The 14,174-nt window shown below is 38.4% G+C and overlaps 1 protein-coding gene across 4 annotated transcripts in view; it reads right to left on the minus strand.

The window, feature by feature from the left end:
* Nucleotides 1–14,174, minus strand: part of enok (histone acetyltransferase enoki mushroom) — a 129,533-nt gene that overhangs the window by 4,919 nt on the left and 110,440 nt on the right. For all 4 annotated transcript variants that reach the window (XM_081760496.1, XM_081760497.1, XM_081760498.1 and 1 more), the window contains 2 exons: nt 10,962–11,217; nt 5,218–5,625 (listed from right to left, as the gene is read on the minus strand). In XM_081760496.1, coding sequence (XP_081616622.1) covers nt 5,218–5,625; nt 10,962–11,217 — 664 coding nt within the window. The remainder of the gene's footprint in view (nt 1–5,217; nt 5,626–10,961; nt 11,218–14,174) is intronic.

The following is a 14,174-nucleotide window of genomic DNA, read 5'->3' on the forward strand; positions in this document are numbered from 1 at the left end:
TCTTGGGATCTAACATATGAAAGAGAAGTTTTAATAGTGTCAATATTCATACTCTTGTACTTTCAGAGAAAGAGAGAGACAAGAAAGAAAGAAAAAAGATTATCTAAGAAATGGAAAGATTATGTATATTATAGCCAAAAAGCAGTTTGGCACGTTTCAGGAGTTCAGCATACATTAACAGAGACGAATTAAGTTGTTTCAATGGAATCGCGGCCAACTAGCAGAGTAAGTAGTAATGCACGTATTACAAAATTGAGATCATTCGTTGGTTAGTCGTAGCTACCATTGTACGAAAAACATATAGGTTACGCTGACTGCCGTATCGGCGCTACAATACTTTCTTAAATAGTAATCTCTATACTAAGAGTGTTTCCCGTCTACCTTAATCACAAGGCATAAACTGCACCCTTAGTGGGCCGGATACAAGATATTTTGTCTTCACACTGAAAACAGTTTCTCAAGTTGTTGTATACAGAAAATTGAGTTGATTTTGAGTTTAACGTGCCTTTCAGCAGCGAGGCTATATGAGACGTGGACCTACTGATTAACGTGGAATCCGCCTCCGGGAATCGAACCCGGGTCTCCCACGCCAAAGGTGCGTGCGTTAACTGCTTAGCCACGAAGCAGCTCTGTATACAGAAAAGTGTGCAACCAAACTGCAAATTTCTGTCCGGCAGTCTGTTAAATCCGAATTTCGATTGTAAATTTAATTACATAGTTTCTGATCACGAAGGGTTTAACCCTCAAATGCATTAAATGGGTCTGAGAAACCTGGCGTGTTCAAGTAAAAGGATTAATTATTTCGCATTTGAACGATAGGTACATTCATGTCCAAAATTATTGTCGCATGTCTATAAATATGTTGTTGTAGGAATATAATTTGATAACGAATTCTCCTGATATTTCTTATAATGCTAATATGTGTATAATCGGCAAAGACATGTATGTGGCAAATTTCATGTCAAAAGAGCAGTAAATAACAACAATAAAACGAAAATAAAATTTTCTTGTCTATTTAGCAACATTTTGTTTTACTCATTCTAATTTTCGCATTTATAATTCTTTTCCTATGAAATTTACCACAATTATACATTTCCCGATTATACACATAGTATCAGTATTAAAAGTACTCTGCAAAATCATTATCAAATTATATTCTTATAAGAAAACAATTATAGATATACGACAATTGAACATGAGTGTACATGACATCTTTCAAAATATGTTCAAGACTAGCCTATTTTACGTTGCCATAAATACATTAAATTTCTTTTTTCAATTTCTATTCCATTATTACGTAACATGAGTCTCTGAAGTCCGCTAAGGTTTTATTTTCCGTTTATTGGAAATCCTACTTATACGTCATTGTTTTGGGAGCATAAGATGACTCATAAGTAGTAGTTTCTGTAATTGTGCCGTATTGGTGTTACTGCCTGCACATGAGTACTGTATAATTTATCACTTTCAGTTCTGTACATTCTCAACATACCACATGTAACATTCATTCAAAACTTACAATTTAAGGGGAGCAATCTCCTTTTAAGACCTCAACACGAGCGTAACGGTTAATTTGTCTTCAGGCCCGTAAACTATGAGGTAGGCTCCACTATTTTTTTGAGCCTATTTATTTTATTTTATTGACATGTGACAGAGGAGGGTTTGAAGGCACGGACATTATCAAAACCGAAAAATTTATTTTTAATGCTTGTTTCTTCCGAGCTGATCATATAAATATATGCAGATAGAAACGAAAATCACTGATCTGCCTTTCTGCTTCAATGATCTGTGTTATTGATCTACAAGATAATTAAATTAAATACAAAAAAAAAAAAAAAAAAAAAAAAAACCGCATATTTCCCGTTGATTTTAAAAGGAAGGCTTGAGAGGCTCATGTTACGCCTTTGTGTATGAAAACTGATCACGCATCTGAGAGTTAAGCAATGAACCTTTTAAGTGTTATCATTTGCCATTAACAGAAACAGTGTTGTATTCCTCTGGCTAACAGCCCCTTTCCTTGATCTAGGGGCGCGTGTATTCGGTGAATGAGATCCCAAAATAGATTCCCAGTAAAAGAGCAACTTATGCATTACAATGAATGAGATCCTACTTTAAACTGTAGCTCTCGTTCTATATAGCTGCTAACAAACTATGTAAATATAAGATAAATCAAATCTATTTTATATTATGTACACAGTATTACACTGGTGCGCAAAACTTAAGGAGAAAGTAATTTTGCAGGCTTTCTCATTCCCAAGTGGTACAGATTGGTGAAACTTCACCATATATAAAAAAAAATTTCTATAGTATGATACAGGACATAACAGAAACAAATACGTGATTAAAAATAAAAGAGGCAGTTTTATATAGAGACACCGAAAATATTGCGACTCATGATGACCAGCCGACATTACAGAGTGAAATGGTCCTCAGGAGGATGTGTGATCAACATGAACAGAGACGTGTGCTCTGTAACGTGTTCCAATGCTGCTCACGAAGTTGCTAATGAGTTCTTGTATGGAATTCCATTACTCCAACAGCGCTGTTGACAACTAGTGGATGGTCCTTGGTGTATCTGGACTTCCTGCAAGATGTCTCTATAGCAGCCCACAGAGGTTTGATGGAATTTAAGTCGTGGAAACAGGCAGGTCGCCGAATGTCTCCTCGTTCCAAGAGCTCCGCTACCTGCACTGTTCGATATAGTCGCACATTATCATTCATAAAGAAAAAAAAAAATGGGGTCGACCGCACTCCTGAAAGACTCACGTGGAGGAGAGAAGTAAGTGTGATCGGTATACCCACGCAACATTATGCTTTCCCATGTAAGAACACCAACCCACCAAAACGATCAGGTTTGACAATGTTCTTGGGTTCATTGAGTCTTTCCACCTCTCGCTAGGTGAGTGTACATTCAGATTGAACCAGTTCTCATCGGAGAAGAGAATGCGACCCATTTCTCCTTGGGCCAGTTACGATATTCTTAGCACTACCGCGAAAGATGCTACCGATATGAGTGTCAAATGTAACGTAATGGTCGTCGAGCAAAAAGACCACCCCCACGCACTCGACTTAGCACTGTGGAGCGTGAGATTTTCAGACATGTTTGCAATTACACCCACTATTTGAGGTCGGTCCCTTGCCTGCTTCACAATGTAGCGGCGGTCCTCTGCTGTAGTTTGCCGTAGTCTACCACCACCTCTTCTTCACAAAGCATTGTCTGTGATTCGAAATACCACTCATTCACGTGACAGAAGTGCAAAACTCATCCTTCGTCCTTCTTGAAGTCATACAATGTTGTTGTGAGTACCACCATTGCAATGCACATAACAACCCTCTAATGGACACACTCTCGTCCCTTTTTTCAACTGGTTCACGTTGGTAAGCAGATCCATTCGGTGCTACAGTCATGCTATGCAACACCTTACTGTGGGAGACCTCTGCCAACATTCTGCCAAGCTGTTATTCATTTCCATCAACTACGCAATATTTTAAGTTATATTATCTATCTCGTCCTTAAGTTTTGCACACCAATATATTTAGTAAAAATTGTTACGATTTCCAAGGTGCTGTTTACTGTAAAATATTCAGATCAGTTAAAGCTAAACATTTGGAAAAATTAAAAAATCGAATTATAAAATTAATTATTCTTTGTTCTCCGCAATTTGTTGTATGAAAGTGTGTATTGAGAGAAATCTTCAGAAAGATATAAGAAGGAACATAATATTATACAGTGAGGAACGTCCAATCATATATCAAGAAACAATGGGACGAATGTAAATGTGGGTACACAAGTCCACAGTTTGACCCAAAAGCAAGATGTTCAACCACAGTCACAGGGCTAAGAGTGATTGCAAAAATGGAGTAATTAGTGCTTTACGACAGATGCGTGACAGTTAATTCCTTAGTAAGGGGTAAGCGAAAATAGGTTAAAGACTACTGACACCTTACATCGTGGAATGTGCATAACGTATTTTTGGAAGATGAGGAGGACTTTTCAGCAGATGAAAGCTGGGCAACTATTTGGTACTGAAGCGAGCGTAGAGAAACGAAAAGCAAAACCTAGTTCTACCTTGAAAAGGCTACGGTGCAAATCATCAGGAAGTCATGTTTGTGTTTACGAACTATAAAAGGTGTGATTACTAACAAAAAGCATGTATCATAACAGAACCGAACAATACTTGGACATTTAGAAACTATAAAGGAGAGAAGACAAGCTCGACTATTGAATTGAATACCTCTACTAATTGACGATGCTCTCACACATCGAGGAGGAAAAAGCCGCTTTGGTTATGAACCAGTTTCATTCATCTTATTAACTCCAAATTCACTCCATTTCTCTTTCTTTCTTTCTTTCTCTCTCTCTCTCTCTCTCTCTCTCTCTCTCTCTCTCTCTCTCTATATATATATATATATATATATATATATATATATATATATATTTCAAGACATTTACGAAGATGAATTTCTTTAAAATATATATATATATATATATATATATATATATATATATATATATATATGAAGTCACTACTGAACTGGAAAACGGATTTGCTGCCAAATCTGTACACTTCTACAGAACTTACATTACAGGAATGTTCCGGAAGTGTGAGAAAAGTGGGGCGTAAGAGGTGGATATATACAGAAAAGAAATTTAATTTCTATGTTGAAACCTTCAGGATCAGACAGTATTAAAAAGTGATTCGCTCTCTCATCGTACAGGTGCGAGTAAAAATCTATTAAAAGAAAAATTTTGTCCACAGGTATGCATTCTTAATTTAGAGTAAACATCGTAAATGATCAAAGTACTGAACAAGATTGTGTGAAACTTGTGCAACTAAAAATGAAATCTTTAAGTTTAACGTCCCACAGTTATGCCGGTTAGGCTAAAGGAGACGGTGATAATGATAAATGAGTGAAATGGAATGAAGAATGTGGAAGGAAACGGGAGAACCCGAGAAAACCCACGAGCACGGTGTTTGTCCACCACAAAGTCCACACGGCGCAAGCTGGGATCGAACCACGGACCCCAAGCACCGGAGGTGAACGCTCTACCACTGAGCCACCGCGCCCCCCAACTTGTGCAACTAGTCTTGGACCAATAAGAATAACCATCTATGAGGAAAGCAGATACACCTCAAACAAAGTAATTAGGATTAAACTGTCATACTCGCACATAGATTATCTAGCTGTTCAAAAACTGTGAGAAAAAGGAACTTGTACCTTTTCATCCTCCACGACTTTGTCGTCCTCGGTTTCTTCAACGACACTTTCCTCTGTGACGTCATGGTCGACTTCCGATGTTTTATTCTCCTCCTGTTGTTCCTCCAACTCTTCTTGTTCCTCTTCCTCTGTCTCTTTTTCCTCTTCCTCCTCCTCTTCATCATCATCCTCCTCCTCTTGTTCCTCTACTTGTTGTTCATTCTTTTTCTCTACAGGCGGAGGCTCTACGTGGGACTCCTGGGCCACGGAACTTTCCACTTCTTCCGTCTCAGATGACTGAGTGGCTGGATCAGCCTTCTCAATCTCCTGATCTAACTCCACTTCTTCCTGCGTTTCAGTGGTCGGAGTCATACTCTCTTCAGCTTCCACTGCAGCAGGTGTTGATTCCTCCAATCTGACATTCTTAGCCTGAAACCGTAACAGAACACACATTAATAACGTAACTACGTATTAGAACTGTTAACATTAACTACAATATTCAGGTTAGGCTGTAAGTCACGTGACAAACATTTCTTTCAAATAAATTACTTATCACTCCCGAAAGTATTAAACTCCGTATTACAAGATGGGTCATAACATTAAGTTAGGTTACCTAAATCACAAATAACTTAATCACATCTTGTTCACTGTAGCCATGTATAACCTTTTTGAAGTCGAACACACGTTTATCCATTTTTAACTTCCTATCCATTAAAAACCTACTTCTTTACGTAAAAAATTCACAAGGTTAAATTCTTTATAAAATTACTTTTTACAAAGCCTTGTTATGAATTATAACATATTGTTTACGTCAATCAACTGCTACTCTACTTACTTGCGAAGTAAGTAACTTATGGTGTCAAGTATTTATGGCACATGCTATATATTTAAGTTATGACAAAAAAAAAAAAAAAAAAAGTTTAACCTTATTTCCATTCTTAAAATATAATATGATTACTAATAAGCAAATCTAAAGATTATGACTTTTCAAAACGTTAAACGCTTTGGATACAACTTAATATTAAAATTCATTTATCACTAACAGAAAAGAAAGTGTGAGGATCAATTTCAGCTAAGGGATGCGAGAGACTCTGGATTATGACGAGGAATACTACCATAAATGAGTTCGTTTACCTCAAGATACTTCAAGGGAAACTTGCATTCTTTATGGATATCCATAAATGAAATTGCTTCCAGAAACTGAGCTCTCTGCCATGGTACGAAAGCTGTGAAGTCATGGCTTGCATCTAGTAGATATACATTGCCTAAACTTTGTCCAGAAAGTTCACCAGACATACACATATTCAAGAATATATGGTATATTGTGTGAAGAAGAAAGTGGCTGACATGTCTTCAACATTGTACAACCACCTAGTGCAGAAAGTTAGGATTGAGGGTTACTGAAATTACTCACAAGCAAGGGGCGCGATATCGAGACTCGAATTGCGGAATAAGAGTTACATGTACTGAAAGAGCATCAGGTAGTTAGTAAGTTACCAAATTATTAGCTGCAGTCCGCCAGTAGGGAAAAAGTTATGGGACTGTAAAGTTCAGAACCTGGCGTACGAAAATCACACAAAACTTAGCATTTGGCTCGTTCCTCTTTGTACTGACAAGAGATAATGAACTCTAACGTATTCCTATCACAGAACATGATGTTTGAAATAAGAAAATCTGTATGAGAAGAATTGTCAGTGTTGCCATCCATAGAAATTATAGTGTTGCCAGAATAAGAATACCTCGAAAAGCTTGCAAGCAAATAGTACGTGATCGGAACTTGCTTTGCACAATACGGGTTATAAAGTATATTCTGAAAGAGCATCAATCATGAAGTGACCACGTTATTAGCTGCAGTCTGTCAGTAGGGCAAAATTATGGGGTTGCAAAGTGAACCTGAGAGACTATGACAAACAGAAGAAATAACCTGTTTGTGTGTGCAATAGCAAATGGTATTTGTTTGGGAAGGGCAGACAGCTATGTAAATGACAGTGTTAAGCCACACAATTGATATGAAGAGCAGAAAGTATCGAGTGATCCAAACAAAAACAGTACAATATGCACATCGAGCGATAGCCAGCGACGCGCAGTGATAACACATTTCTGTGGTAAGGGAGTCAAAACAGTACTGAATTGGTGTCTGGAATGCTTGCGGTGCGATGTCCAGGTATCCCGCTTTATAGAAAGCAAAGCGAATCATGTTGTGGAACAGGGGAGCGCAGAATTGGCACACCGTGAATAACTGGAGACGCAGGAAATTGTCACGGTGCCAGATGTTCGTTTCCTGCGACACAATTGTGTCAGTGACGAACTTGACAAAGTTCTTGTAAGGACGAAAAAAGTACACGTCCAAGGGCTGCACCAGTCCTGCACATCCAGCCGAGATCAATTGCTTCCTAAATGTGACATTTGCAGGGACAAATTTATCGGGCAACACTGTAATTCCTATGGATGGCAACACTGACAATTCTCATACAGATTTTCTTATGTCAAACATCATGTTCTGTGATAGGAATACGTTAGAGTTCATTATCTCTTGTCCATACAAAGAGGAACAAGCCAAATGCTGTTTTGTGTGGTTTTCGTACGCCAGGCTCTGAGCTTTAAAATCCCATAACTTTTTCCCTACTGGCGGACTGCAGCTAATAATTTGGTAACTTACTAATTACCTGATGCTCTTTCAGTATATGTAACTCTTATTCCGCAATTGGAGTCTCGATATCGCGCCCCTTGCTTGTCAGGAGTATAGCAGTATTTAGCACATTCCATGTCTAAACAGATACCAGTGTTACTGAATAAGGGACATTCTGTAAAGTATTAAAGCCACTTTTTTATTATTATTATTATTTTCATGTAATTTTTCATCTATCATTGTCCTAAAGTAACTCTATAGCCTATGAAACCCGGAAGTTCAATGCCGCGTTCACAAAAGCTCTCCATTGACTTTTATCCTTAGCCAACTGGATCCAGTTTCTACTTTGTATTTCTATTTCTGCGAGATTCATCTTAATGTTGTCCTTCCATGTGCGTCTAGGTCTTCCTAATGGTCGTTTTCCGATTGGATTTCCAGTTAAAACTTTAAAAGTGTTCCTATTTTCTTCCATTCTGACTACATGATCTGCCCACCTAAACCTCCTATACTTGATGACCCTAAAATGCTTGGTGAGTGGTATAAATTATGCAACTCCTCGTTATGAAGTTTCCGCCATTTTCCATTACGGTTCATCTTGGGTTCGAATATTCGTCACAGGATTTTGTTCTCAAATACTTTCAGTCTACGTTCTTCCCTCAGAGTAAGCGACCATACAGGACAATAGGCTAGATCATCGTTTTAGATATTGTAAGCTTCAAATTCCTCGACATAATTGGCGATGACAAAAGATTTTGGGCTGGATAATTACCAGAATTCCCTGCGTTTAGTCTACATTTAATTGTCCTAGATCGCTGAAATGAAATCTTTTAAGTTTTACGTCCCACGGTTGTGCCGGCTAGACTAGGTGATGATGAGAAACGAATGAAATGAAGAATGTGGGAAAAAACAGAAGAAACCCGATGGGAGAAAACCCACTCAATACGATGTTGTCTACCACAAAGTTCACATGGCGCAAGCTGGGATCGAACCAAGGATCCCATGTATCAGAGATGAATGCTCTACCACTGAAACACCACGCCCCCTCCTACAAGACTGAAGTCATAATTGTTTAGAAGTAGTGAAAACAAGAACTCTAAACACATTAACTTATATCCCAAGTGCAATATACAGTTTTCGCCAAGGTGCTTCTAAATCTGTGACCACGACTGCAAATTTGGAAAATTTCCTTGATTACTTATATTTGGTCTAGGAATTAATTCGTGCGGGTGGACAAGAGATGGCGCAACGAACGGAGCGTCCCACAGTTCCGTGTATCCACACATGTGTTGCAAACCCCTGTCATCGCGTATCGTTCGTAGTATAGGGCAGTGGATTAAAGCGTCAACAACACCAGTTTGTAGTTAAGTGAACATGGCGCAATTTGTGCCTGATAAAGTGTTTTTGCGGGGTGTCCTGCTGCATTACTTTAACATGCAGAAAAGTGCGACTGAAAGTCATCGTATTTTGGTGGAAGTGTATGGTGACCATGCTCTAGCTGAGCGAACGTGTCAGAAGTGGTTTGCACGGTTTAGAAGTGGTGATTTCGGCTTGGCAGACCAAGAGCGAGCTGGACAGCCAAAAAATTTTCAAGACGAAGAATTGACAGCATTGCTCGAGCAGGATTCGTGTCAAACGCAGGAACAACTTGCAGCAGCATTAGGCGTTGATCAAACAACAGTCTCCAAACGCTTGAAAGCCATGGGAATGATTCAAAAGATGTCACATTGGGTTCCACATGAATTGAAAGACAGAGACGTTGAAAGACGAAAAACCATTTGCGAATTGCTGCTTCAACGACAGAGCAGAAAGGGGTTTCTGCATTGAATTATTACGGGTGATGAGAAGTGGATCCATTACGAGAACCCTAAACGAAAAAAGGCCTGGGTGAAACCAGGTGAACCAGGTCCATCACAACCAAAACGAGATATTCACTGTGCAAAGGTTATGCTGTGCATATGGTGGGATATGAAACGTGTGGTGTACTATGAGCTGCTGCAACCGGGTGAAACTATGAATGGAGAACGTTATCGACGACAATTAATGCGTTTGAAGCAAGCTCTGGCCAGAACACGACCAGAATGGGAGAACAGACATGATAAACTTATTGTTCAACATGATAACGCTCGCCCACATGTCGCAAAACCGGTCAAAACCTATTTAGAAAATGTCGGATGGGAAGTTTTACCCCACCCGCCGTATTCACCAGACGTTGCTCCTTCGGACTACTACTTGTTCGATTGCATGAACAACGATTTGATTGGACAGCGGTTTACTTCTTCAGAAGATATCGAAACATGGGTCTCTGACTGGATCGCTTCCAAGGATGAGGACTTCTTTCGCCACGGAATCCGTACATTGCCTGACAGATGGGCGAAAGTGGAGGCTAGCGATGGACAATATTTTTCTTAAGGTATTTATGTATTTTGTGTTTGTACTACAGCTTCAATGTGTGCGTACCAACCGCACGAATTAATTCCTAGACCAAATATGATTCCTTAATCAAATGTTAACCTTCCTTCCAGACCTTCCGAGTCTGTAAAAACCCTGTATTGAGAAGTTAACTCGGTCTTCGCACCGAGGGCGTTCAGAATATCTGATCATTTAAGGTCTGGTGTTGCCAGGGAGAAGAGTTAAAATTTCTGCTATTCAGAAACGAAATAAAGATTCAGAAATATATACAAATTAGCTTAAATTTTATATTAGGTTAACTAGACACACTATAAATCTGAAGTGTGCTTCGCTTGCAGCCAGAATAGTTATCTAACTTTTAGCAAAAGAATAAATAAAAAATAAATAAAACAAAGTAAAACGTAAGTAATAACCAAGTGTTTACTCTCTATCTACATGTATGGCTTATTTTGGATCAATTTCACTTGAGTTGAAGTTTAGCATCCCTTTGAGCAGCGAGGTTATAAGAGACGTTGGCCTACTGATTAAAGTGGAATCCGAACTACACTAGAATCGAACCCTTGGATCAACTTCAGGTAATCTGTTGTCTTTATATTACCTGGATCTATTTCACGCGTTTACGCCCTCGAAGACTATTTCCAACATGTATCTAAGTTTAGATAACGGAACCTTTTTTATAAAACAACTTATAAAATATTTTACAGGCGTGTAGCAACGCTAGACTCACCTTTGGTGGCCGCCCTCGCCGTCCAGGTTTCTTTTCTTTCTCGGGTTTCTTCTTCTTGGAGGTTCCCCGAGGAACGCCCTTTGGCCATCCACGCTTCCTCTTCTTCGGAACCGGGACTTCCTCCTTCGCCCGCTCCTCTACTTCATGAAGCGCAGGTGGCGAAGAAGGCTCAACGTTCTGCGAAGGCTCCACCTGTACTTCGGGTTCCAACTCTGGCATCTGCGCTTCTAGATGCTCCTCACCACCGTCTGTTGACCTACAATTGAACAATTACTTATTACTAACCTAACTTACTCTTGTTACTCTCACTGACTGATGAAAATTCCCACCATATAAAAGGATATCCCACCCCCTTTTCAATCTTTCAGAAAGAAAAAACTGAATATGCATGTCGCAATATTTCACTCGTGTACTTAACACCAAATTCATCACCAAGAATGCTAAGAAGCTGTTTCACTGGTTGAAGTTTATAATTTTCATTTATTTCACGCTGAAGATAAAAACAGAAGTACACTGAACGGCCCTAACACTGAACGCAAATCAGGCACTTCATACACGATCTACTTGTTAAAATTTCTACTTGAACATAGAACACTGTCTTAGAACTATACGACGCCTCAGTTTTTACTTTCTGAACACAATATTCGCTCATGGAACTAGTATCTTCCTTATTGAGTACAAATTTCAAGATATTCACAGGGAAGTTGTCTCTATCCGTACACAAAATGTGTTAAGTATCTCTTATTTATTGTTTTATATTACTAAAAAGTTTATAATTCCATGAAGCTTGTAACGGAACGACGTGACAGATAAATGAAGTCCTTGCTTCAAAGTTACCCTACGGATAAGAGTACAGGGATTTTTTTTGTTTTTTAAATATGACTGGGCGGCCAGTTTTAATATACATTTCTTCCAAATCTATGAACTGCATTGAGAGAGACAAGATAATGTGAACGGTATATCGTACCTGTGTGTTCTGCGGCTCCTTTCCTCTCAGTTATCTGTTAAAATGTAAAAGAAAAATGAAATGCAAATTTTTATTTTAAGACTTACGATTATGCTTGTTCGGTTAACCCTTTTAGGATTTCCACATTTTGAGATAATTTTTTTTTTAGACTTTCACTCAAAAAGCTACTGTTTCCTTACTATTTATCGTAGGGTCATGGTTCATACCTAGTTTTCAGAATAGAGCATCCTTTCCAACGGTACCACACGCTCGTCCCTATTATACATCAAAAACGGGAAATTCGGGAGTTTTTCAGATTTTTATTTTTGTTTTGTTTTGCACCCCTATTGGCCCGAGCCTAGGTTCACGTAGGGATCTGAAAATCTCTTGAAAAATACGTAATTATGTATACAATCTATGTGTAAAATTTCAATCCTGTATCTTAAAAACAAAGGGCAGAATTATTTTTTTGTAAGTCTGAAGGTCATATACAGGGTGTAACATGAATGCATGGCCAAAAGTGACGAGGTGATTCATGACATCCAAATAAGTAAAAATGTTTCTATAAACATGGGTTTGATGCCGCTTCGTTTCCGAGATATAGGGTGCTCATATAATGAGTATCTCCAATGACTCACTATGGGAATGGAAATGTTCAATATTACAGGAATAATACAATCAAGTGGAATTATGCCTGTACAAATACATTTACACTAACATACAGAATGAAACTAATCAACATTTGAGGTTATTGAGTTGTCAGTGTTTCCAACCTGGTACGAAGGGTTGTTTTCAGATAGCGCTAGATGTTCACACGTTAGCATATGATTGTTGACATCAAAGTTCCGAAATATGAGGCAGATTCCGCTTCGTTTGCAAAAGACAAGACGTCCAAGTGACAAGTCAATTAACGGCTCACAATAGTAAACAACGGTTCTTAGATCACAACTATTGCATGTTTCCAAAGATAATTAATTGAAAAAGGTGTTCGATGGAGGCCACAGCGTTCGTTTATACCACACATAAACTTCGGAAGACAGTTTTTAAGGAACGTTTTGATATCAGCAATAATATGGTAACATCTGAACATTTAGTGCTATTTGAAAACAATATTTTGTACCAAGCTGGCAACACTAACAGCCCAATAACTTCAAATGCTGATTAATTTCATTCTGTATGTTAGTGTAAATGTATTTGCACAGGTATAATTAAACTTGATTGTATTATTCTTATAATACCGAACATTTTCATTCACTTCCCCACAGTGAGCCATTGGAGACACTCGACATTTGGACACCCTGTATCTCGGAAAGGAACCTGCATCGGAACTATGTTTATAGGAACATTTTTACTTATTTGGATGTCCGCAACCACCTAGTCACTTTTGGCCATGCATTTATGTTACACCCTCTATATATATATTCTAAAAATTTACTGTGTCATTACTATTTGGATTAGGGTCATGGTTCAAACGCCATTTTCTTCAATATAACACGCCCTCTCCAAAGGTACCATTCACATGTCCGTATCATACACTTGAACTGGGAAATTTGGCAAAAACTGCAATTTTTTCTTTTAAAAAAATACCGAAAATTTGCGCCTCTTGGGCCCGGGTTCACATAGGGATCTCAAAAAAAATTGAGAAATACTCAAAGGTGCAAATACGTTTGCAAAATTTCAATCTATCTCGAAAACTAAGGGCGTGAAAAATTTCTAAAATTTGCCTTAAGAAAAAAGTCACGTCCGTCCGCCCCATTTGGCGCTACCAAGTTTACCACCCGGTTCCAAAACGCATTTAGGATGTTCTTTTGTCCATGCTTGACTTGACAATAATAATAAAAATAGTAAATTAAATGCCTGATATAGAACCTAAATAAGTGGTCAAAGGCAACACTTCGCTATAGTAACAAAAGTTACCATTAATCCTAAAAGGGTTAAAGACGATGGATGATTAATTAAAGTGAATGATTATAAAATAAGTGGTGGATTGGGAATTTGGAAGAACTCAGAGAATATCCTCTGATACAATGCTGTCCACCACGAACTTCCATGACTTGCGATCGAACCAGGGAACTCTTGCACCACAAATTAGTGCAAGATTTCAAAAATAACCATTAATGGTAAAGTAATAATATTTATGGGGATTACGTAATGGCAAAATCTATATTTTGATTAATTACACATTCATACTAGAAGGGGAAGTGGGAAAAATAAGTTTCCCCTCTCGTTTCCCCAGTAAAGCGAACAGCAATGGGGAAACAACACAG

The sequence above is a fragment of the Thermobia domestica genome, chromosome 5 (genome assembly GCF_964235325.1).
Source record: "Thermobia domestica chromosome 5, izTheDome1.hap1.1, whole genome shotgun sequence".
NCBI classification, from domain to species: Eukaryota; Metazoa; Arthropoda; class Insecta; order Zygentoma; family Lepismatidae; genus Thermobia; species Thermobia domestica.